Source organism: Pelodiscus sinensis, chromosome 28 (assembly GCF_049634645.1).
Source record: "Pelodiscus sinensis isolate JC-2024 chromosome 28, ASM4963464v1, whole genome shotgun sequence".
Classification (NCBI taxonomy): domain Eukaryota; kingdom Metazoa; phylum Chordata; order Testudines; family Trionychidae; genus Pelodiscus; species Pelodiscus sinensis.
In genome coordinates, this window is record NC_134738.1 from 3,537,539 (window position 1) to 3,562,423 (window position 24,885).

General features: G+C 51.6%; 1 protein-coding gene across 10 annotated transcripts in view; it reads right to left on the reverse strand.

Annotated features, from left to right (window-relative positions):
- Positions 1–24,885, reverse strand: part of TET3 (tet methylcytosine dioxygenase 3) — a 161,074-nt gene that overhangs the window by 50,848 nt on the left and 85,341 nt on the right. For 8 of the 10 annotated variants that reach the window (XM_075910902.1, XM_075910904.1, XM_075910905.1 and 5 more), the window contains one exon: positions 11,919–14,577. In XM_075910902.1, the coding sequence (XP_075767017.1) occupies positions 11,919–14,577 (2,659 nt within the window). Of the gene's footprint in view, positions 1–11,918; positions 14,578–16,157; positions 17,861–19,646; positions 24,178–24,885 lie in introns of those variants that run through there. The other 2 variants (XM_075910909.1, XM_075910906.1) reach the window with 2 other exon arrangements.

The following is a 24,885-nucleotide window of genomic DNA, read 5'->3' on the forward strand; positions in this document are numbered from 1 at the left end:
CAGTTTCCCCTCCCGTCTTTTGTCTGATTAGACTGCAAGCTGTTTGGGGCAAGTGCTGGCTCTTCCCCGGCACAGGCCCAGTGCCTGGAGCAAGGGAGCTCTGATCCATGCCCGCTCAGTGTGGCTGTCGTACCAACTCTGCCGACCCCCGAAAGTCGGTACCAGAGAGCGGCCAATCCGACGCTGCGGAGGAAATCCCAGCAGAATGGCTACAGCACAGAAGGGCCGTGTATGCTGAATGGCAGCAACACAGGCCTGGAAGGAAGCTCCGGGATCAGTGATCCAGCCCTGTACTATCACAGGAAACCCCATTCACAATCTCGCCACTTTTCCCTGGCAGTTCCATCTTCAGCTTAGTGACAATGGCTGAGGTTCTCCCTGTGGCCAGAGGATGTAGGCAGCCAGCACCGATTCCCCCTCAAAATAATACAAGAAACTCAATTTTATCCTCTTCCAGGAGAGCCTCGGGGCACTGGGAGCCACATCTACCCTGGCAGCCCTTCGGGGAGAGCTCCCAAAGCAGCCCACGCTCCATGCCAGCAGAGCAGGAGCAATAAAAGGTGTGTGTGGGGGGTGGGGGGGGGGGGGTTCTTAAGGCAGCATTTGAACCCTGAAAGATCAGACCCTGCTTTATAACCTTGCACCAGCGCTGAACTGGCCTGCAACAGGCATCACAAACTAAACAGCCCTGCAGCTCCCGAAAGCCCTGGGATTTGCACAGGCTGGCTGAGTGCTGTGCATTTCTATGAGCTCTGCACAGAGCTGATTAGCAAAGAGGTATCCTGGCACACAAACCTCCCGCCCACCCCAGCCCTCCCTTCCCCACCTGCTCCCCTCCAGCTCCCACGCTCGCTGCTATTCAGCCAGCTGGCCCGCTTGCCCCCTTCATGCTGGCTGCACTTGTCTGCAATTGTCTTGGCCGGATGCTGCCAAGGGAGATGGGCTGCCTTGCACTGTCGCTGAGCTGCTTAAACCAGCCGGAGTCTGTGCGGAGCTTGGCTTGGGGCGGGAGGAGCAAGGGCAGCTCGCTCCAGGCTGAAAGCCGACTTCAGACTGGCAAAACTCCAGAGGAGTGGTGGGGACTCTGGACTGGCAACGGGGCACCCGACATCCGAATCCTGCGCCGAGGCTATGTAGGACACTCCCTGCTCATGCCACAGCTCACAGCAAAGGCCGGAGGACAAACCACACACATGTGGGACTCTGGGCATTGGTCTTTTCCAGACCCAGAGACCCGGGATGGCTCACAAATCTCTCAGCCACTCGTGCCAGGCCTGGACACACGCGCTGCACCCAACACGCTGGTGTCATCGTATTTATCCAAAACATGTGATGAAAGGTAACAAACGAAAGACAGTGATGCACCAAGGCTTTTCCAAAAGGAAATCAGGCCTCACCAATCCCTTAGAACTATTTTAAGGTGTCAATAAGCATATGGACAAGAGCAAATCAGTTGCTGTAGTGGATTTGGACTTTCAGAAAGCCTTTGACAAGATCCCACACCAGAAGCTCCTAAAGCAAATCTCTTGGATCAGTAATGCATTATAAGATAGACGCAAAGGATAGAAATAAATGGTCCTTTTTCACAACAGAAAGGGGTAAATGGCAGATTTAGACTGGGAACTGTGCTGTTCAACCTATTCATAAATGATCCGGAAAGGGGGCTAAACAGTGAGATGGCAAAGTTTTCAAACAATACAAAATTACTTACGATAGGTAAGTTCAAAGCTGATTGTGAAGAGTTTCAAAAGAATTGCATAAAACTGAGTGAGCCACAAAACAGGCAGATGAAATCCATTGCTGATAAGTGCAAAGTAATGCATGTTGGAAAACATAAGGCCAACAATACAGACAAAATGATGGGATCTAAATTAGCTGCAACCACTCGAGAGAGAGATCTCGGAGTCATTGTGGATAGTTCTCTGAAAACATCCACTCCATGTGCAACCGCATCAAAAAAAGAGAACAGAAGGTTAGGAACCATTAGTAAAGGAATAGATAAAAAGAAAATATCACAATGCCACTATATAAATCCATGGTATGCCCACACCTTGAATACTGTGTCCAATTCTGGTTGCCCTGTTTCAAAAAAGATATATTAGAAATGGAAAAAAGTAAGAGAAGGGAAAAACCGATTAAGGGTATAAAACAACTTCCATACAAGAAGAGATTTAAAAGACTGGGTGTGAAATAAGGGGGTGTTGTCTGCTCTGTAACCTGGTGTCCCCCTGCGTTATGATGTGAGATTCCCACTGACTCATCCACATGTTGTGATGTAGTGTCAGTTCCTTGCTGGTTGCTACGCTGTGGGCTGTGGATGACCCCTACTGGCCTCAGTCTGTGAGCACTGCCCAGCCGGGGGGCTGCCTAGGTCACGGAGACAAAGACTCAACCGGTCAGACCAGTTGAGGGCAGAGAGGGAACTAAGAAAGTGAGTGTGCGGGGGAAGGGGCAGTCTTGGGCTGGAACCATGAAGGAAACAGACTAAGGAGGGGGCTGGAATCTAGGGGCCCCGTGACCCCATCTCTAGGGGCCTGAGGCATCCTGGCCCAGTCTCCTGTAGACACATCACATCTATGCTGTATCCTGGAGAAGCAATAAACCCCCTCTATACTACTGGCTGGTGGAGTCTGTTCTTGCTGCTACGGGGCTGCAGGACTGGAGGAACCCCAACTCGTCATCACACTGGGATTGTTCATCTTAGAAAAGAGATGATTAAGGGGGGAGATGGCAGAGGTCTGTAACGTCTTGAATGCCGTGGAAAAAGTAAACAGGCAAGGGTTATTTGCCTCTTCACATATCACAAGAACCAAGGGTCACTTGATGACATTAATAGGCTCAGGTTTAGCTCAATCATAAAGGAAGTACTTCTACACACACCCAAAACTTGTGGAACTCCTTGTCAGTAGATAAAGTACAAAAGTATAAATGAGCTGAAAAAAGAACAAGATGAGTTCATGGAAGACAGATCTGTCAATGTCTATTAGCCAAGATGTTCAGAGATGCTACCCCATGCTCTGGGTGTTCCTAAACTTCTGAAAAGTTGGGATTGCTCAATGAGGATACATCACTTGGTAAAGCCACTATCGAAGACAGGATACTGAGCTCACCCAGTGTGGCTGTTATGTTTTTACTGGTCACTAGTATCAGTGTGAAATGTCTGTATTAACATTCAGTGAGTAATCCTATATAGTCAAACTCATTGCTATTATGCTTTAAAGTTTGTAACCCAACACAGATAGAAGCAGGTTTTCTTCCAGACAGGAGGGAAAGGGAATTATCCCCCTGCCTCCAATGTAAATTAAGCATTGTGAAAGCTACACAAAAGACACCCAATCTGCATGCAAGTCAACAGGAAAAGCTCGGTCCTGAAGTCAGAGGAACAGCACGCTAATGTCACCGAGGCGGTGAAAGGAACCGCACTTATGCACTCACGAAACCTGGATCCTGGCTGACAGGTCACGTTAGGTAAGAAAACTGCTTCACCTGATAAAAAGAAGGTTTTAGTCGCTGGGCAGCAGGTTATACTTCTGTTTTCATAGTAACTATTTTGGTACACTTTGTATCACTGAAAAAAATCTCTCTCATAATAAACGCTTTGTTTTGCCCTAAGCAAATCTCAGTGTTGTGATATCAAAGGAAAGTGCATTCCTCAGCTGAGCGAACAGGCAACTGTGCTCACTGCCTCTGACTCGGTAACGTCTGTGAGTGTCCTGGCACAGGGGCTGGGTGCTACCAGGAGACTAAGCGGGGTTCAGGAACGGAGGTGCACCAAGGCAAAGCCCAGGCTGGCAGGGTCCTGCGGGACAGGAGTGTCAGGGAGCTGACACACAGCTTAGCATCAGCAAACCTCTCTCTCGCTGAAGCAAGGGGGAAGGCAGGTAACTTACAGTTCTGGACACCCTCAAAAAGCATCACAACATGTTATTCTGGTTGTAGCAGCCCAGAGAGGAGCTAGGCCCCGGTTCTCCACTGCCCTGCACTATGAGCAGTCATTTATACCAGGGAAAACCGGGTACAAAATCCTGCTAACTCAGAATAGGCAATCAGGCCAAAAGCTCTAATGCTATCAGAGAGGCGGTGTGGCCTAATGGACAGTGCAGCAGAAGACCTGAATTCTTGTTCCTAGTTCTCACTTCTACACCAAGGATGTTAAGGACTAGTCGACTATCCGATAAGCATTCCGGATAATCTGTCGACTAGTTAATTCTGCCCCCCCCCCCCCCCGCTGCCTCTATAAGCTGACCCCGGGCTCCACGGCTGCCCCTTTGAAATGCAGATGAAGCGTTTCAAAGGGGCAGCTGCCGCACAGCTGACCCGAGGCTCCATGGCTTTGAAATGCACAAGAGCTCTTGCTAGGGACTCTTGTCCATTTCAAAGCAGGCACCCACGTGCAGCCCGGAGTCAGTGGGGGCCCTTGTACATTTCAAAGGAGGAATGTGGAAGTGCCGATCGACTAGTCAAGTAGTCGATGGAAATTCCATCGACTACTCAGACAACTGCAATTTAACATCCTTATTCCACACCCCACGCCTCAGTTTCCCTGTAACACATTGTTGGGGGTCCCCAGAGTTGGGAACCACCGTGTTTCCTTCCTGACTTAGCGAAAGTGAACTTTGCTGGAGATTAGACTGTGTGTCAGCTCCCAGCCTATCTGCCTCACCAGCAAATTTCTCCAGGCTCTCCCAGCCCAAACCTTGCTGAGCTGGTGACAAGCAGCAAACTCCAGCCCTTGAGCTCCTCAGAAAAGTTTCTCTGCAATGTGCAGCCCCTGCTGCTGTACACTCACAGATGTTACACTTGCTGCTCTTTATGGTTTATTACCGTAATGGGGTACACACACCCTTCCCTTCAAGCACAGCCCTGAGCTGGTTAAGAGCCAAAATCAAACAAGTGTATTACCAAAAGGGCACAGGCTAAGTGATAGTGGGTTACAAACAAATAAAAGTAAAAATACATTTTCCAGTGACCAAACAAGTCACGGCCTTTGCACAATTTCCTCCCCAATTTTCCTAGCCGATCCTGCAGAGGCCACGCAATTGGTTTTCCCCTGGTCTCGTCAGGTGCAGGATAAAGTTAAGTCCATCTGCGCATCCTTTCTCCTGCAAAGTCTGCTTGGTTTCCAGGGCTACATTGCTCCCCTGGGGCTCAGTCTCTTCCTTGGGGTGACTCCAGTTGATTCACGTTGTCCCTGGTGTGCACCAGTGAGAGCTTCCTGATGCAACTGTACAGTGTAATGTTCTCTCCCTGCAACCTTAGATACAAACGAACAGCCCACTGAATCTGGCTACACCTGGCTTGAGCTGTTGGCCTCTTTCCTTTGTCTTGAGAAAACCTGTTTATCAACTCCCCTTGATGCACTTGGTTTAAACACCTTTTAATTGCAGACATCGAAGCGTAACATCAGTGCCTATCCACACACAGCAGTCACTTACATCCCACAATGATATTACTGAGCTGTACTTAAGAACGGCCAGACTGGGTCAGATCAAGGATCCATCTAACCTGTGTCCTGTCTTCCATCAGTGGCCCCGGAGGAAAGGAACAGAACAGGGAACCATCCAGTGATCCTTCTCATCACCCACCGCTAGCTTTTGGCAAACAGAGGCCAGGGACACCATTCCTGCCAACAGCCATTGATGGATTGGTTTTCCGTGAACTTATCTAGTTCTTTTTGATCCTTCTTACAGTCTTGGGGTATGTCTACACTGCAGCCCTGTTTCCTAATACACAGCGCTATTCTGAAATAACGTAGTCTGCGTCTACACAGCAGGCAGTTATTTCAAAACAGTGTCAAAATACTGTCCAGCTGGAGCACTTCTTACTCCAACTCCCGTCCCCCTCATGGTACGAGGAATAAGGGAAGTCAGAGGACGAGTGCTCTGTTTCGAAATAAGTGCTGTGTAGATGCTCCCTATTTCGAAATAAGCTACGTAACTGACGTAGCTCAGTCTGCTCATTTCAAGTTAAACCCTGCTGTGTAGACACACCCTTGGTGTGCACGACTGAAGGCTGCTTGTTTCGAAATGATCCCTCGAAAGCGGTGATACTAAAACTGCGGCTCATGAGCTGCAAGTGGCTCTTTAGTGCGAACCTAAGACTGTGCAGCACATGTTAAAACACTGTGAGATTTAATTATTAACCCGCTCAAGTTATTAGCCAGTCAGAATGGTTTCACTAGGTCATTACCCAAGTGCGGTTGATAAAGGAACAATAGCGAGTCAGACATTTTGCTACGAGTATAAAAATAGTAAACGGAACAGTGAACCTCACGCTGCTGTGGCTCTTTGGGGTTACACTGATTGCTCATTTGGCTCCTAAACCGCTGAGGTCTGAGCATCACTAATCACAAGTGATGCATTTTGTACAGGCATCACTGCAGTACCGAGCAGCGTTTGAACTGGGTGTAAAACACGGTGAACAATACGGACCCCCCTTTGCCAAGCACTCTCAGATCTGCTGTTGTTATAGAGCTCAAAGACCCCCAGGCGGCCCTAGAGGTAGCAGGCTGTAGTGTTCAGAGCAGCAGATCCAGGGTGAGAGCCCCAAATAAACAGAGCAAAGGCTTGGAGGGAAAAGAGTCGAGAGCAGGACCCAAAGGCTGGCTAGCATACATAAGCCACAGGGTTGGATCTTGGCAGCCCTCATGAGCATAAGCCATGTGGTCAGGATATGGGACAGCAATAAATACAGGCATGTATTATCATCAGCAGGGCTGGGCCCAGGGCGCCAGAGCCAGAGGATATGGGGCAACTGGGCATGGATGTTGCTGGGCAAAGGGGGTGGAGATCACTGGGCAGGGGGCCATGTGGCAGGACATGCTGGAAACGCAGGGCGGGGTTTGGGGGCGCAGGGGTTGGCATGAAGGGGGCCCTGTGCAGAGGCGAGGGGCAATGGAGCACAATCCTGGTGTCAGCGGTTGAGAATGCACAGAAGGGAGATGCAGGCGTAGGGAGCCCAGAGTGCCAGGGGAAATGAGGAGGTGCTATGCCCACAGGATTCAGAGGCACTAAAACGCAAGTTGCTCAGGACACCAACTTCCCTGAGACCGGCTCTGATTGTCAGTGTTTCTCCAACCAGGGGGCGGCTGCAGCTCAGATCGGGACCACAGTAACTTGTGCACCTGCCACCTTCCACTGCATCTGCTCCTGCTACGCTGCAAAGTGTGGCGGGCTTGGTTAGAATAAACCCCAGGGGGAGTCGTGATAGAGGCTGCTGGAGCAGGTCAGGCCTTGCTTCTCTGGCCTTTCTAGCTCTTGAGCCCGCGTTGCCTAGGACCACCAGGCAGGGTCTGCCTAATTCACAGGACGGATGCTCCAGCAGCGTGAGTGTGGCGGCTGGCGTACTAGCAACGGGGCTTCTAGTGCTGGCTCCAACACTAGGGAGAATGGGGGGGCATCCCCATGACTGGGAAGCAACCAGAGACCAACTGATCTCAGAGGGCTGCAAAGGCTTGGATCGGCCCTTCGGAGTGCTGGCTATCCAAAGCGGAACAGCCTGCTCAGACCGAGGTCTCTCAGAGAACTTCCTGGGCCAGGAGACTTAATGGAGCTTTCCTGGGAAACGTGGAGGGCTAGTGTGCTACTCAGGAAGCCATGGAAGTCAGATTCCCACTAACTTCACTGGGCTTTGGATAAAATCCAGCACGAGTTTGCCGCTCTCAGGCAGAGTTAACAGAACTTTCCCTTGGGACTTAATGAGCACAGAGGGCTCTTTAGGCAGGGTTTGCAGTTGAGTTCGTTTTTTCTTTCCCACTCCTCTCCCAGCCCTAATTTTTATTCCCATCATGTCTAACTGGCCCCGTGCCAAGGAAAGGAGAAAGCAAATCTCAGCTGGGCTGCAGCCGTCCAGACAGAGATCAATAAGTGACACGCAGAGGAGTCTGATTTTATTAGTCCAACAGCAGAGACACCTAATAAAATACTGAGTCCCAACTCCTACTTAATTGCTCTCTCTCGCAGCTTTTCTTCCTTTCTTTTTTTTTGCCCCTGCCCAAAATAGCCCAAATCGTTCCTGGCAATGGAGGCAAAACTCAAACACGATGAAAGTTTCAACGGACTCACACACGCTGGGAGTGTCTTTGCATTTCTTTGCTGCCATTTGGCTTAATCACAGCTTCAAATTTACAATAAAATAGCTGAGAAAAGCTCCATTGTTGCTGGATGAGAAGCTAGCTCCCAATCAAAGAAGTTGTTTTCTTTTCATGGACCTCTGTTATTTCCAATGCACCCGACATTTTTTTCCTCAACTTTTCTATGTGAGTGCAACGCTGGTGAAAACACCCACCTATTTAAAGCCCCAGGGGTGGGTGGTGCCTATCGGACCAGAAGGCCCACCCACTCAAGTGAGGGCAGGGCTGTGGGACTCCCAATTTAACTCTAGGCTGGGGGAACATAAAACCAAAGCTCATCCTTGTTTATTAAGAGTGTGTTAGTGGCTCTGCCTGGATGTGTGAACGGACAAGGGTCAAGGCCTTGCAACTTCATAGAATCCTCCCTAGCCTGCTCCCTGCCTCCTGGCCTGGCAGACAGTGGGGAGAACAGGAATGTAAATATCATTTTTTAAAGGAACCGTTTAAACTATAAAAACTGCCGTCTCTCCTCAGAGGTGGAGCACAGTCGGCTGCGGGATCACGTGCCTGGCTAGCTCCCATCCCACCCGTTGCTCTGGGCTGGTGCAGCGAGTTTGGTGGATCGCTGCTGGAAGAGCAGCAGTACCAGGGCAGATCCAAGTGTTCTGGAAGGTCCAGTGGTTTCTGGGCAGACCCACTGTTGCAGCCAGCTGCAAGAAAAACTGAGCTAAAAGGGGGGTGCCACACTGCCTCCCAGCAGTGCCCTCTCATCCAGGCATCGGCTGCTCCTGCAATGCCCCGAGCTGCAAGAAACCCTGCACCACCCACATATCGCTGCGGCCTGAGGTATTATATCACAACATCATTTCACCCATCTGTTTGAATCATTCACTGGACAGTAAGACCAATACTTATCCGCTGCATGTTTAACCGCTTCAGATTTTACAGCCCTACTGGAGAATGAGCATCATGATTAGTCTGCAGAACAGGTACTAACATAGGCAGCTTCTCCAAATGTGCCCTCCTGCTCCGAGGGCGACAGGAGAGGTCAGCGAATGCCACTGCAAATGCCCATCGAGGGCCCAATCCAAAGGCCACAGGACTCTTGCAATGGATTCCAGTGTTATTTCTTTCAAATGTTTACAGGGCACAGTCCAGTAATTTATATCCCAAAATGTCAGCTTCTCTGCTGAAAAGGGTCACAACAATGCACAACCCCAAACCTTTCAAAAAGACCCTCTAATTCTAGGGACCTTCGTTTTGGGACGCTCCATTAGAGACACCTGACAAGGACCTGATTTTGGAATAACTGGGCACCTACGCTTCCCAGTGAAGTCTGTCCACACTGCAGCTGGGTGGGAGCATCCCTGCCCAAACAGACTGACTCATGCTAGCTAGGCTTGTGAGCTAAAACCAGCAGCTTGAGCAGCAGTTTGGTCACCCAACCCGCTGGATACCTGAGCATGTGGCAAACCCAAGCCGTGCAGGAGCCCAGCTAGTGCAAGTCTATCTACCCAGGCCTGGCGGCTGCATCCAACTACAACATAGACATACCCAGCAGGAGCTGCAGAAGGTTGGTGCATGGCAGGGCTCCCTCTAAGATCTTCCATCCGTGAGCAGAGTGAGTTTTGTCTTGTGAACCAATATTGACGTCATGTGCGCAGGGTGCACAGCCTCACCGCGGCCCGGCTGCAGCACATAGGGCAACACCTCTCCCCCACCCCACCTCCCGCCATGCGGCCTGGGCCATCGGAGCAGCCCCTGGCCACCGGAGCTTCACCCCTACCATGCTGATCCCCACTGCCGCCAGGGACTCTCCCCAGCGACCTGCTGCAACCCAGGACTCCCACATTCTGCCTGGGCCATGTGATGGCTGCACCCAAGTGGGGCCATGGTGCTATTTTTAGCACCACTGCCCTGGCCCAGGAGCAGCTGCATCATGGCCCTGGCAACAGTCCTGGAACATGGGGTAGCCACCCACCATACAGTCCCGCCCACGGAAGCAGCTGGATCCAGGACCGCGGTACTATTTTTAGTACTGCTATTTGGGCCCTAGCAGCCGCCATGCAGCTGCGGCCCCAGCTGCTCCCGGGGGTACAGCCAGGTGCTGGATGGCTGGGGCCGTGACCACAGTACTATTTTTAGTACCGCGCCCCTGGGAGCAGCTGAGGCCATGGCTCTGTGGTGGCTGCTAAGGCTGGGACTGCAGCTGGATCCATGGTGCTATTTTTAGTACCATGGCCCAAGCGCCAGCTCCCGGCTGCTGTGTGGTGGCTGCCCAGCTGTTCCTGGATGGGGCAGCCACCCGCCACATGGCCCCACCCCTGGGAGCAGCTGGGGCTGCGGTTGAGCAGCTCTGCTGAGATGGCGAGTGGGACTGAAATTTTTGGCAGGCACTCCTGCAGGCACACACCTTAGCAGGAACCCTAGTGCATGGCCCTAAAATCTAACACTCAGACACCAAATATTCTAGGCTATTTTCAACCCTTGGCCTCCGAACAGAACTGTCACGTGATTGATCCATGATTTATTCTCAGTTTCAACAAAACCGGGTGTTTTCATTGGGATGAAATATAAATGCTCCTGGTGCTGTTAGAAACCTAAACACCACAGCCTGACAGCAGCGAAGGAGATCCACAAAGTAACCCTGCCTAACAACAAAGGCATTTTGAGATCGCTCTCTTTAGGCCGCCCATGGGGACGGAAGCCCCAAAATGCAAAAACAAATGGGAGAAAAATTAAAGTTGAAACTTAAGCACGTTGGGGCAGGGACTGGCCGCTGTTACAAGTTTGTACAGGACCAAGCACAGAGGGGCCCGACTAGGCATTATGTTATAAAAGAATAATCAAATAAGCAGCAGGGTGTTCGTTTTACACATGTCATTTGAGTTTAGTCGTAGGAACGTCTCGTTAGGAATACAGGCACATAGAACCAGAGTTAGAAGGGACTGGTTTCTTGTACCTAAACCAGCAACCACTAATAGTGGGTGGGCTGCATAAATGGGCCACCTTCTCCCACCTTCTCCGGAGCCCCGCACTTCCAACACCTTCCCCTCCCTCCCAGCACTTTCGGAGCATGCGAATTGCCTGATGCGCACTCCGTCCCAGCTTCTACCCTCCCTCCCAGAGCTGGATCTCCAGGAGCCGCTGGTCTGCGGCATTCCAGCTCTGGGAGAGAGCGAGAGGAGCAGGGATGGAGCACGAATCAGGCGATTCACTGGTCTTCCAAAAGCATTAGGAGGGAGGAGGGGTGTAGAAGATGCAGGGCTCTGGTGCGCCAGTGCGCCATGTGCATGGGGTAGAGGGGCAGCGAGGGGGAGCCCCAATAGGCCACAGTCAGCCTGCGGACCGCACGCTTCCCACCATGGCTCTGACGCAGCTGAGGCAGGCAGCACATCTCCCTTTCATGCCTATCTGGAATCTTTATTAGTGTGCGAATGCAGCGCACCCTTGCTCCCCACCCACCTGCCCACCCACTGGCATCTCATCTTCAAGGAACTGCAGTGGATCCTGACTGGGAAACACTCCCCGTTCATCCTTTCCCCGCATTCTGTGCCCAGCACACTCACGGAGATGCTAGAACCCTGGCACACTTCTCCCTGCCTTGCAAACCTGTTGGCTTATTTTGTGCGTCAGAGTGAAATTCAACCCTCGTGCAGAGGACCAACACTAGACCCTGTACCACGCCAGCCTAGCCCTCATGGGAGTGGTGCAAAGGGCCTCTCGTGGGCTCTCGGCACTGGGGTGAACATCCCCCCCCTTTCCACAGTCTTATTCAGCCCAAACTCTGCCCACCCCCAAATCCAGATCAGGCCCTGATAAGCTGGTGAGAAGCAGCTTCACTTACCCACACAGTCACACGTGGGGAATTCTGCCTGAGCCCGCTTGGCTGGGGTGTCCAGGAGACTTTTCGTGGGCGTATCCAGGTATTTCAAAGGAGATTCCAAAAATCCACTGAGGGTTGGCGTGAATGGCACGTCGTTCTTGGTTGGGGTCCCGTCCAGGTAAGCGGCATCCGCATTTTGGTTTTCCTCAGAGTAAAAGCAAGTGGTTGACACCACAGTGATAGCACCAGAAGATTCTATTTTAATCTGCTTCGGGGACCTAGCTCCAAAGGGGTTCTCAAAATGCTGCCCCATCTTGGGCGATGGCGAAAAGCCTTTGGGTCCCACCTCGGGAGCATCGGCCAGGGGTGGCCCCCCGTCCTCGGCAGCCGGCACTTGGAGAGTTGAGTCCGAGCCCCGTGGCAGTCCCGGAAGGTGGCTCAGAGAAGACACCTGGTGGGAGAGAGTCTGGGGGGGCAGCCCGTCGGCGAGTGGGGGAGCCGGGAGGTCAGTATTCTGCAGGCTGAAATTTTCCCCAAACTCTGCCTCAAACTGCCGGATCAGCTCCTCTAGCTTGTCGTCCACCATGACTGAGTTCTGGGCCGGCAGCGGGTCCGAAGGGTTTAAAGGCTTGTGGGGAGCTTGGTCCTGGCTGTCACCAGAGGGCACAGCAGAGCAAGCGGGCGAGTAACCGGAGATGGGCATGGAGGGGGTGGCAGGGTGGCCCGGGAAGTTCTGACGAAGGGGGTGCTGGCGGTTTTCCTCTGGGCTCCCTTGGCTGAAAGCGCACATTTCCTGAGTGTTGGGAGCCTGGCTTCGGTCATCCAGCTGCTTCTGCAGGGGAGACTGTGCAGCGGAGCAGGGGGTGATGAGTGCGAGAGGAGGGTGCCTGACAGGGGTGCTGGGGAGAGGGTGGTCCGTCTGCATCTCTTCTGTGGGGAGCTCAGGGGCGGGGGCGGAGTGAAACCCTTCCAAGCTAATTTGCCTCAGGGGTAGGAACAGTGGTTGCGAATCCTTCTGCTTTGACTTCTTGATCTGCACTTGCTTCCGGAGTGGCTTGACCTGGGGGGGTTTGTCAGGCTGAATTTTCTTCTTCTTCTCTTTGGCCTGCTTTTCGGATGGCTTTGGAGGCAGGGCCTGAGAGCCAGGAGCCCACCACTTGGGCAACTGGTCCTGCGGGCCTGGCGGGGCCAGGCTCTGGTCCAGGAAGAGATTACGCTTATGATGGAGATGCTGCTGCAGCACCATCTGGGTCTTTTTATGGAAGTCTGCTTCCTGCAGCAGCTGTGACAAATGCTGGCTACTGGCCAGCTTGGGATGGCTACTCCCGGCTTCCTTCTTCAGAGGTGGGGCCGGCAGCTCTTGCTTGGGCTTGCCAGCCTTGACCTTGTTGGGCACTGCCTCAGGCCGCTTGAACACTGACTTGATGTAGTCGCTGGCGCTGCCCAGCAGCTGCTCCAGCTCCGCCATGGGGTCGCTCACCAAGGAGGCAGGTGGGTCGGAGTTGAGCATCCACAAGTTGTTTTTCGGCTTCGGCTCTTCCTCCCACGGCTCAGAAAACTCCAGTTTCGAGGGGGTGGAGGTGAAATTGGAGAAAAGGCCCCCAGGCTCCTGGGGGGTGCTGGGTTCGAGGACATACTGGGGGTCCGCCGGCTGCCAAGATGACTGTGTCGGGGCCCGAGATGTCTGGAGCACTGTGTGTCCGCCATAGGTGTTCTGGCTCGGGTACGGCTCATTGCTGGATGTGGGTAGCACCGAGGGTTCGTCTGGGCTGAAGGGGGATGAACAGACCAGCTGTTCCTTCGAGGCGAACGACACAGACGGCATGGGGCTGCTGGGAGCAGCTGGAGTCACCCTGGCTGGCGGAGGGAGGGCGGACGACAGCTGGGTGAGGGCTTCGATGGCGATGGCTGTCTGGAGGCTGATGTTCTTCTCCTTGGCGATGCTCAGTGCACTTTGGGAAAAGGGGAGGCCATCTGACGGGCATGGCTTAAGCGTCTCCACCACGGCAGGCACCTGATTGGGAATAGCACCTTTGTCTACGGGCTGGTGGTGGGCGTCGCTGAGATTCTGGGAGGAGCGGCTCTGCCCCTCCCCAATGGCCAACTTGATCTTCTGCTCCAGCCACTCCAGGTAGTCGGGACACTCGGGGCCGTCACAGTTGCAGTTTGGGGGCTTCATGCCGTGCTTGGCCAGGGTCAGGGCAGCCTTGAGGGCGTTCAGGTCCTCGCCGCCGGGGGTGACGTCAGGCGCGGGGAGCCCTGGGTTGTCCACCCCTCCCCGGCTCATCTCCAAGTTGAATTTCTCATACAGCTGCATGCTCAGCTGCGACGGGGACCCTGCGGCCGGCATCCCGTAGGAAGACATGGCTTCGGCCACGGCGGAGAAGGCCACCAGGTTCCGTGCATCCTCCAGCTTTGCATCGTTGGCGGCATTCCCGTGGCCCGGGGCTGGAGTGCCCTCCCACTTAGCTTTCTCGCTGGAGTGCCGGGCCACAGGCTGGCTGGAGAGCCAGCTGCCTGTTTCCATTAGCATGGCACTTCCCCCAGCCGGCTGGCTCCCCCCATTCACCAGGCTGGGCCCGCTGCCTTCGTTCAGCCTTCTTTCTTCAACATAGTTAATTGGCCCTTCTTCCATTTGGCCTGTTTTGGGTCCATCAACTGAGTTGCCCTCCGAACCTGTCTGAGAGAATGGAGAAAAGCAGAGGGTAAATACATGCACAGCCAACCTGGCACCCCCAGACCATCCCTCTGTTAGGTTGAAACCTGCCTCCCTGGAGAAGGCTAGCAGCACCAGGAGAGATCCCCCTGCCGGGCGCGCCGAAATAGATCAGCCACCAGCTGAGGTCTTGGCTGCCTGAAAACTTGCCCTGGTTTGTTAAACCTGTGAAACCCCTGTGTGGATGCTCAGATTCTGGTTCACCTCACCTGACAGCGATTCCCAATCCATTTAATCTGAAGTGGAACAAGTCTGATTTGAATTGAAATCAGAGCACCCACAAGGCTTGTGGCCCTGGTTTAACCACACTGGTTTAGGCTGAACAGGTGTAACTCTGTGTCTGGACAAGCCTTGAACCTGCTCACAGTACGTCTATGGCAAAGGTTAAACCCAAGTCCCTTGTCTACATTAGCGCTCCCAGTGGTAGCGACAATGGGAAATGTTCAGGAGCTATTGAGGACGGGGTGTTTGACTGGCTCTTCCCGGGAGCAAGGGCATCCCAGCGCGCAAACCCTTTTAAAGGCATATGCCTGACTCACCTTCCCTGCTCCTTTTGTTCCTTTCCTCACTGATTCTACCCTGAAAGATACCTGCTTGGATCTCTTTCTGCCTCTCTGTTTCCTTTTCCTCTGCTCCGTCTGCCTTCCCTTCTCTGCCTGTGTTGCTCAGTTCTGGGAAACGTTATCACAGAATCAGAAAAGTTAGAGATAGAAAATAGCCATCGCTCACAGGTCAGCTCGTCCATCTCTCCACAGCCAGTGCGGTTCCCTCTGGGCTCTTTTCAAGTGCTTCTCTACCACTGGCTAAACCGCGGCAGGTGGCTAGCATGCAAATCTCAAATGCTCATCACACAGAGAGCCTGGGCTCTTTTCCTCTGCTCTCTGCCTCCCTGGCATGGCCAGTGAAACTGAGTGGATGTAAGTGACGAGATTACCTGCAGGGGGATGGGGAACTGGATGCACAATGAAGACTTACGACCCAAGGGGAACTAATTTAGAGGCTCTCTGCTCTGCCTCAGTGCCTGATGGACCGGAGGGGGCAGGAGCAGGGGGTCACAAAAATCACCATCAGAACCAGTAACAACTAGCTCCCTTGTGAGCAGCCTCTGCAGAAGGGCCAAGGATCAAAAGGGCCAAATACAGCGAACCTCCAGGCTAAGGTGGGCAGCACAGGGAAGCCTTGAGCTCACAGCCCAGGGTAGTTCAGAAGGCAGAGGCCTGGGCAGGTAGGTCTCTGTGTGACCTCACCTCTAGACCTAGCTGGGAATTGCACTCCTGCTGGGGTCAGTGTCTCGTGCAGGACACGGGTGAAAATCCCGACACAAGCCAGTGGGGTCTCCAGAGCGGGCCGGTTAATTGCAAGCGGGAGCAAGGTAATTACCATGTGTCAGCTAACAAGTCTGGAGCACATGGCATGCCGCATTCCTAGCGATATCAGTCACAGCCCCTCCATGGCTGGCCCTGGGGCCAGGACACAGATGGCCTGAGGGTGGTGCAGTGTATTGGGGAGGGGCTATTTTAAGTTTGCTCTCCAGGCATTCTTACCTCCAGTTTACAAATGGGAATCTGAGGCACTGAGCGACTGACTTTCCACGTGGAGTTATAAGCCCAGCTGTGAACAGAAAGAAGGCCACCTGAGAGGCAGCAGCACAGCCCAGTGGGCAGCTTACTGAGCTGTGACTTAGAAGACCTGGGTTCTAGCCCCAACCCTGCCACTGGCCTGCTGAGTGACCTTGTGCAAGTTACTTCATCTCTCCCTGCCTCTGTTTTTTTCATCTTAAGATGAGGAAAGTGCTTGGCTTTGTAAAGTGGTCACACAGCTACTGATGAAAAGCAATGCCTGCATGAGTGTAATTCCCAGGCAGGCATTACCACAACACACTAACTCTTCCTAAACTCTTCTTACACCCATAGGAGATAAGTTTCAGTGTCTCCACACTACAGAGGGCATACTGAGTTCCAGCCCAACATTTCTATTTTCTGGCTGCTTGATATTTTGTAAGGGGCCCAGCCTGCAACCTCTCCAGCCTGATTTTCAGAGGTGCTAAGCACCTGCAGCTCCCACTGACTTCCACTGGAGCGCTGGGTGGTCAGCAAATCTGAGAGCCAGGCTGTAGGTATCTCGTCTGGGGCAGCTGAATGGAAGCACTCAAAATAAGTTACCTGGCCAAGGCCACCCAGGAAGTCAGTGGCAGAGCTGGGAAATGGACCAGGACCGTCCTTAGTTAATGCACCAAAGTTTCCATTCTGCAAGCACCAGAGTTCTTTCTAGATTGTGCATATTCATACTGCTCACCCCTCGTCTTGAAACAAACAGCTCACCCATTCATCCCTAGAATACAGCTGCCTCTCTCCAAGGGAGGCTACAATGCACTGTTTCAGGGGGGAATCTGAGAATGGACTTTTGCTATTGGAACAGGGAGGGGATTTTTCCAGACACTCAAAATGCTCCCCCGGGGAATCAAAGCACACGGTAACAACCCCTCGTATTGCAGACAGCATCATGCAGTCCCCACCGCAATCCAAGAAGCAGAACCTTTGCTTAGTGTCCCATCCAGCCCAGCCTGCCTGAGAACTGTAACTCAGGAGCCCAATTTGTGAAACCACGTGCATGCTAATTCAAGAGGAGGGGGGTCTATTTGCTTCTTCATGCATTTGTTTAGCTTCCATTCTTTGTCTCCAGGCTGAGCTGCAAGAGTTTAGCCTGACTTCTACCCATGTAGCTTAGCTCAATTAGGAACAATTAAATTAAACCAAATTAACAGCATCTGTCCAGGCTTTTGCACCAGTTTGAGTAACCTGGTTTCAATACTAATAAAAGTTAAACTGACGCTACTTGTCAAGTGCAGTAGTTGGAAGACCAGATGAATTTACTGTAGGGAGCAGTCCCGAGTTGGCGAGGAGAAAAACTAGAGAGGACCTATCTGCTCAAAAGTACAATAGCTTCCTGTGTGATGCTGTGAGAAGCTGAGGGTATCCTTGTCTCACGACAGTTAGCCATGCTGCTGAACCGTCTCTTTTGAGAAAGCTTTGCCAACCCACCAAGAACAATATTCACAACAGGGTGCCTCCATCCACCCAAACACTGCCCCCCCAGTAAAGAAAAAAGTAGAAACCAGTTACAAACAAACAAACAAAATACCCTTAAGGGAAAAGTGCCAGATATCACAAAATCCATGGCTACGTCTAGACTGGCATGATTTTCCGCAAATGCTTTTAACGGAAAAGTTTTTCCGTTAAAAGCATTTGTGGAAAAGAGCGTCTAGATTGGCACGGATGCTTTTGCGCAAAAGCACTTTTTGAGGAAAAGCGTCCGTGCCAATCTAGATGCGGTTTTGCGCAAGAAAGCCCCAATCGCCATTTTCGTCATCGGGGCTTTTTTGCGCAAAACAGTTTTTAGCTGTCTACACTGGCCCTCTTGCACTAAAGCATTTGCACAAGAGGGCTTTCCCCCAAGCGGGAGGCAGCATAGTATTTGCACAAGAACACTGACAATCTTACATGAGAGCGTCAGTGTTCTTGCGCAAATTCAAGCGGCCAGTGTAGACAGCTGGCAAGTTTTTCCACAGAAGCGGCTGCTTTTGCGGAAAAACTTGCCAGTCTAGATGCAGCCCATGAGTGCAGTGGTTTTAAACCTTTTATCATATGCAGAGCCCTAAAATCTCTCAATGGGAGGTGGGGACCCCAATGTAAATCTTAGACACCGTCTGCAGATCCCCAAGGGTCTGTGGGCCATGGGTTGAAAATCACTGCAAAGGGGACATGGTTATAACTACTGCTATTGATTTTGTATGGAAGATACTCGAATACTACGTGATAAGTGTAGTATAAAACCAATTGGATGGGTCCCTACTAAAAGGGAAACACATACCTGTTAACAGACTTATTTTCCACTAAACATTTCAAAGGAAATTAAAAACGTTTCATTCCATTCAAAATTTGCCAAGGATTTTTTTTATTTTTCACGTAAATAAATGATTAAAAAACAATCATTTACATTCAAGTTGAAAGTTTTCATTTCCCATTCCCTCCTCCTCCGGAAAAAAGGGAGCAAAAAAGGTGAACTGAACCAAAATAAAATTTGTCCTTTTGACAAAGGCAGAAAATTCTGTCCATTTAAAAAGGAATATTCCCGCCCCCAAAAGAAACACTTTCGGACAAAACAATTCTGACCTGCTCCAGTGAAAATCCAAACGGGTATCTCTATTGCTCAGCAGTGACTGTTGCTGGGACTTATCACCCACCTACCCAGATTTGTTTCCAGGCTGGGTCCGCCGTTTGGCAAATCACGAGGGTTCATGTTACAGGGAAGATACAAACCCCGAAGGGACTCCTAAGAATGATTGGCTGGGGCAAGTTAAAATGGGGGTGGGACACTGCTGAATTAAGGCTAAACAAGGCCTATTTCCCCCAAACACTCAAACTATCTTACCCATTACCAAGATAGCTTCCCCAATTATCACCTCTAATACCATTAGCTCACAAACATCCCACTCTCCCCACCTCTAATATCATCAATTCACAGACACTTACCTTCCTTCCTCCCCCCCCCCCCCCCCCCCCGCATCCCCCTCCTGCTCTGAAATGTGATTTGTCCTTTTCATATGTGTTCATTTTTTTTTTAATTGTATCCTTTGGTATATATGGTTGTGACTATTTTCTTCCACTATTTGATCTGAGGAAGTGGGTCTGGCCCACGAAAGCTCATCACCTAATAAACCATCTTGTTAGTCTTTAAAGTGCTACATTGTCCTGCATTTTGCTTCAGCTACCCCAGACTAACACGGCTACATTTCTATCACTATTCCCCCAGTGATTCACACAGCACCCCTTTTACCTAGATAGACTTTTCCTATCCCTGGAATAGATGTACCTCTCCTCGCATCCCTGACGATGGAGCCTCGCCTCGCTCCTCCTCCTCCTAAAGAGGCTACCTTGGCGGCTGCCCCTTTGACCGAGGGCCCCGGACACCAAGATGCCTGAGCTTTCCCTAACCCAGCCCTGTACCATGGCAAGACAATGCTGGGGGCATACCATGCTGGATGTCACCGCTGAACAGGAAAGTCTTTGCAGAGGTTTCAAAGCAGGCAGGATTTCTGTACACTCACGCCTTACGAAACTGACCCGCCTTCAGGCAGCAAACAAAGCATCTTGAAGGCAGGGAGTCAAGGAGAGCGAGTTAGTGTCACTGGTCCCTCCCCAGGTCACTAGCTACAGGCACAGAGCAAACGCCCTAGAGCAGGGGCATTTTTATGAAGCCCGAGTATTTTTAGGCGGAAACTGTTTCAAGGCTGATTGCTGTAGGCGGACTCTCCACTTGAGTTCAGGCTGGTTTCTGTACTACAGATAAGCATGTTGCTGACTACAGCAAAACGCTGGCTAATGAAATATGGGCCACTCCCAGCCAGTCAAGAGACTTTCCTGTCTGAGAAGTCGTTTCAAGCTCAATCCTGCACGCAAAATGCCTGCTGAGTTCAGGGGGAGTTATGTCTGGGTAGGTGCCACACATTTAGGCCATCAAGGTTTTGGATATGACATGTAACAAGAATGTGAGGTTAAATGCACACGCACAGCTGGTGTAAATCTGCATCTCTCTGCTAAAAATCTGTGTCTCTATGCAGATTTATACTAGCTGAGGTTCTGACTTCAACGTGAAAGGGGCTCTCATTTCAACTTTAAAAGAACAGGAGGCCTGAGAATTTCTCTCTCTCTCTTGCACTTCAGCACCACACGGATAGTTTCCCATGCCAACTGTGCCTCAATGAACTCAACTGAACTCAAATGCCTGGAAGAAGCATAGTGGATTTCACTATTTTTCCACATGCAGTCCGTTAGCAAGGTACAAACCAACTAACTTCAAAGACCCTTATAAACATCCACCGGGGAAGAGGGGGAAAAAAACCCCGATTAAAAATGATTCTACATGAAAGTTTTCAAATAAGATTTTCCCAGACTTTCAAATTTTAAAGGGGGACAAATGGAAATTTTTAAAAATGAAATTTAAAAAATTAAGCCAATCATTTCCCTTTAAACAACTGTTTTTATAGCCTTATTCTCCAGAGAAGACCCACTACGGACTGCAAGCTAAAAATGGTCAAGAATGCAAAGAATCTCATCTATTATTATTTCTTTCATCATAGCATTTTAGGAGCTCAGTATGAACACAGAACAAAGAGATGGCCCCCAACCAAACAGCTGATAATCTAAGTGCTGCTGCTTATAAACACCAATAGAAGACCCGACTTGGCCGCCCACACTTGGTCAGTAAAATAGCTAAGCCTATACTTAAAATAACAAATTCGTCCCACTACTACATCACTGGCCTCACTTTATATCTGGGAAAACTGAGGAAGCACAAACAGGCACAACCCTTTTGAAATCAATGTCCACAGGAGGGTTCAATCTGGTGCAAGGTGTCCAACGGCTTGCACCAGACCCTGCTGAAATCTAGAAGTCTATGATGCTAAGTGCTTGCTTTTCCCATGCATCATCTACTGGGGGGATACAGAAACAGCTCCTGCTCCCACATGGGAGCAGCCACACAACAGCATCAGGAATACTGGAGTAACCAGCTCTCTTCTCCTAGGGACAAATGCAAACCTGACCCCCACTGATATCTACCAGTCCCTTGAGCCTTGCACTTTGTATTTACTGTTTGCAGCTTTACGGCGAAGGGTTTGGGTAGCTGAAGTCCCCTGTGTACTGTAGGGTACTTGCTGCGCATGCTCCCAAAGCATTCCCACTACAGCTGTGTTTACACTATGAGCTAAGGGTGTAACTCCCGGCCTTGTGTACATATCCAGCTAGTGCAAATATAAATAGCAGCATCGCCATGGCAGGCAGCATGTGTAGGAGCAACAGTGGCATGGCTTAGCCCATGCCACTTACATACCCACTGGTTCCAGGTGGGTACAGGACCAGGGAAGCCACACTCCTAGTTCACAGTGTAGATGTGATCTAGTTAACAGGGTACTGGACTGGGAGTCAGGAGATCTGGATTCTGCCACTGACCCACTGTGTAACCCTGGGCGAGTCATTTCACTTTATGCCTTTATTTCCCCTCCCATCCTATGGCTGCTGAGACTGCAAGTTCTTGGGAGCAGGGATTTCCCGCTGCTATGATAAACAGTGCCCAACCCCCCAGGCCCTGATCCTCAGTGCGCCTCTGGGTGTTGCTGCACAGACAACAACAATAAACCTGAAAGGGCCACGTTCCCCAGAGAGAGAGAAATTCTCTCCCCACTGCATCTCCATGTTCTAAGTAGCTCTGGAGCCTGGAACTTAGTAACCCCCCCAGCGCCACTACCAGGAAAGAACAAGGGACCTCTTGAACTAGAACCCCATTATATGAGGGCATGTCATTCAGATGAGGCCCTAAGGGTCTGTCTACACTAACTAACCAGTGCTGGCTGATGGGCACTGCAGGGCTATACAATTGCAGTACAAAGGTTTGAGTTTAAGCTGGGGCATGAGCTCTGGAAGTCTGCAGTGTCTACACTGCAACCGTATAGCCCCTCAGGCTTTGTCAACTGACATGGGCCATCTGCAGAGTTTTACTGCAGTGTAGCCACAGACCGGTAGGACCGGAAGGGACCTCGAGAGTCATCGAGTCCAGTCCCCTGCCCTCATGGCAGGACCAAGCACTGTGTAGACCATCCCTGACAGATGTCTGTCTCACCTGCTCTTAAAGTATTATCCATCCCTGAGACGGGTCTGTCTAATCTGCTCTTAAACATCCGCAGTGATGGAGATTCCACAATCTAGGTTTAGCCACCCTGGCCGCCAGGAACTTTTTCCTAATGTCAAACTTAAATCTCCCTGGCTGCAATTTAAGCCCTTGGCTTCTTGTCCTGTCCTCAGAGGCCAAGGAGAACAATTTTTCTCCCTCCTCCAAGTAACACCCTTTTATGTACTTGAAAACTTATGTCCGCTCATGGTACGTCTACACTGTCCTGTAAAGCTGAGCACAGGCTTGAGCCTCGCTCCGCCAAGCACTCAAGCCCAAGTCCTTGGACCCACTGGGGTCTGCGCCACTCGATTCCAAGCCCTGTCTTTTTGCAGTGTGGATGCAGCTCAAGCCGCAGACCTGAGTCAGGAAACAGAGTCCCCAAGCCGCTGGTTTGCAAGGCAGTGTAGGCAGACCCGAACTGGCCTGCAACTCCCAAACACCCGACTCTGTTTCACTGTTTGTTTATGGAGCCTCGATACTATGGGGATGGGCACAAGCTAGATAAGAGATGAGACAATGAAAAGATAATTGGGATACAGTTTGATTGTAATTAGGCTGTAAGCTTCCCAGAGCAGGGACAGCAGTGGACCGTGCTGTCTGTCAGCACTTAGCACACAGGAGGGAATTGTTACCATTTGTCCCTAGGCACAGACACACACTCACTCTCCACGTTTCTCAATGAAGGCCCCAATCCTGCCCAGGACTCCAGCACCTGGCCTGAGGACATCTCCCAGGGCTTTGCCACCCACCGCTACAGGAGTCTGACTGCAGGGACATACAGTGGGGAGGGCATATCTGGAGCCAACCAAGTACAGCCTGAAAAAACACACAAGAGAAGGCCTAGGATCCCTTGAAGCCCTGCCCAGCCAGCACTGTAATCCCTGCAGTTCCTCCGACAGTCAGACAGAAACAGCCCGGGGTTTGCAGACAAGGGGTTTTTGTGACCTAACACGGTCTCTGAGGCGGTTGGTTTTTTTCCCCCTTAATCTCCATATTGTGTTTCTTGCTGCCGCTCCGAGGGGATGAAAGCGCGAATGCCCCCCTGCCCAGACAAAGGCAGCCTTGCAAAGGCGGCTCCAGCTTAGCGTCCCCCCGACGACTGGCCCATTTTCTCTTTCGCTAACACTGTTGTTCCAGCGGGCTGAGCACATGGCTGGCTTCGCTGGTGCTCCCTGTCCTAGCCTCACCCAGGGACTGTCCCTCGCAGGGCGAGAGCAACTGAAAATTGCCACCATAGGCAAGGGTGGGGAACCAACGCTGGCCGCAGGACTCAGGCACCGAGAGCCAGCGCAGACACGGACTCCTCCTTCAACCTCTACCTGCGAGCGGGGGACAGCACCACGTGGGAGGGAGTTCAGCGGGCTGAGGTCTCATCCAACACAAATTTGCTGTGATTCGGTTAAACCAAAGCAAAACACGTGCATGGGACCCTTTTATTGGGATTTAGTCCAGCCTGTTCCTAAAATGAATCAAAATGAGCCTGGAGTAAGATGAAATAAGAATGTCTACACGGGCGTTGGCGCCGTTTAACTAAACCGGTTCAAGGGGCACAGCTCAGCATATCGACGGTCTCCATGGTAATCCTCTAACTGAAACAACTGCCACCCGCTGAGCCCCAGCTGCAAGTCCTGAGGGTCTGAACACGGCCATCGGAGAAATAATAAAAAACTATTTTCATTTTGCCTGTGGATTTAGGGCCAAACTGAGAGGCCCAAAAAACGTGCCGGGCAGGGCACATCCCCCCTCCCCTGCAGCCTCTTCACGGGGGTGAAAGGACCATCCCACCTCAGGCCTCTCTACCAGGTATCAGTGCCAGACAGAGCAAGCGAGATGCCAAGCCCCCTCCACCTACGTGGAACCATCTCTCCTGCCATCTTGGCACGTCTGTGGCCCACTCTGCTGAACGCTTCTTTGATGCACCCCTCCCGATGTCTGGATTCGCCCCGACAACACAAACACCTGGAGGGGGGAAGAAAGGGAGGCCTTGTCTACACTTCACACACCACAGCCGCACCGTGTTTCGGTGTAGACCACACTTATGCTGACTGGAGAATCCCTCCCACAGGTAACCCCGCTCCCCAAGAGGCGGTAGCTTGGAAGAACTATCCTCTCGACTCAGCACTGGTTATACCAGCTCTGAGGTCAGCAGAACGACCTTGCTCAAAAGTTCACCCCCCCTCCAGGATGTCACTGCACCAACCTAACTGTCTCGCAGAGACCAGGCCTTACACGTGACGTCCATGGGGAAGCAAAGCCCAGGCCCAGTTATGAGCCAGCCTTTGTATCCTCTGGTTAACACCATATGGCTTGATTTGATCTGGGTCTGAGCAGCAATTCCACTCTCCACTAATTCCCACTGCGGCCCAGGTCTTAGTCCCTGGTTTCCACCTAAATATCTGCAGGGCCTAACTACATCGCTCAGAGCCGTCCAGAATTTCATGCCCCGAGTGATGCTCCTTTCAATGCTCCTTCCCCCACCCCCGCAGAGGAGACCCGGCTAGTCTGAAGGAACCAGCTGAGCAAGGGCCTCTCAGAAAGGTGGAT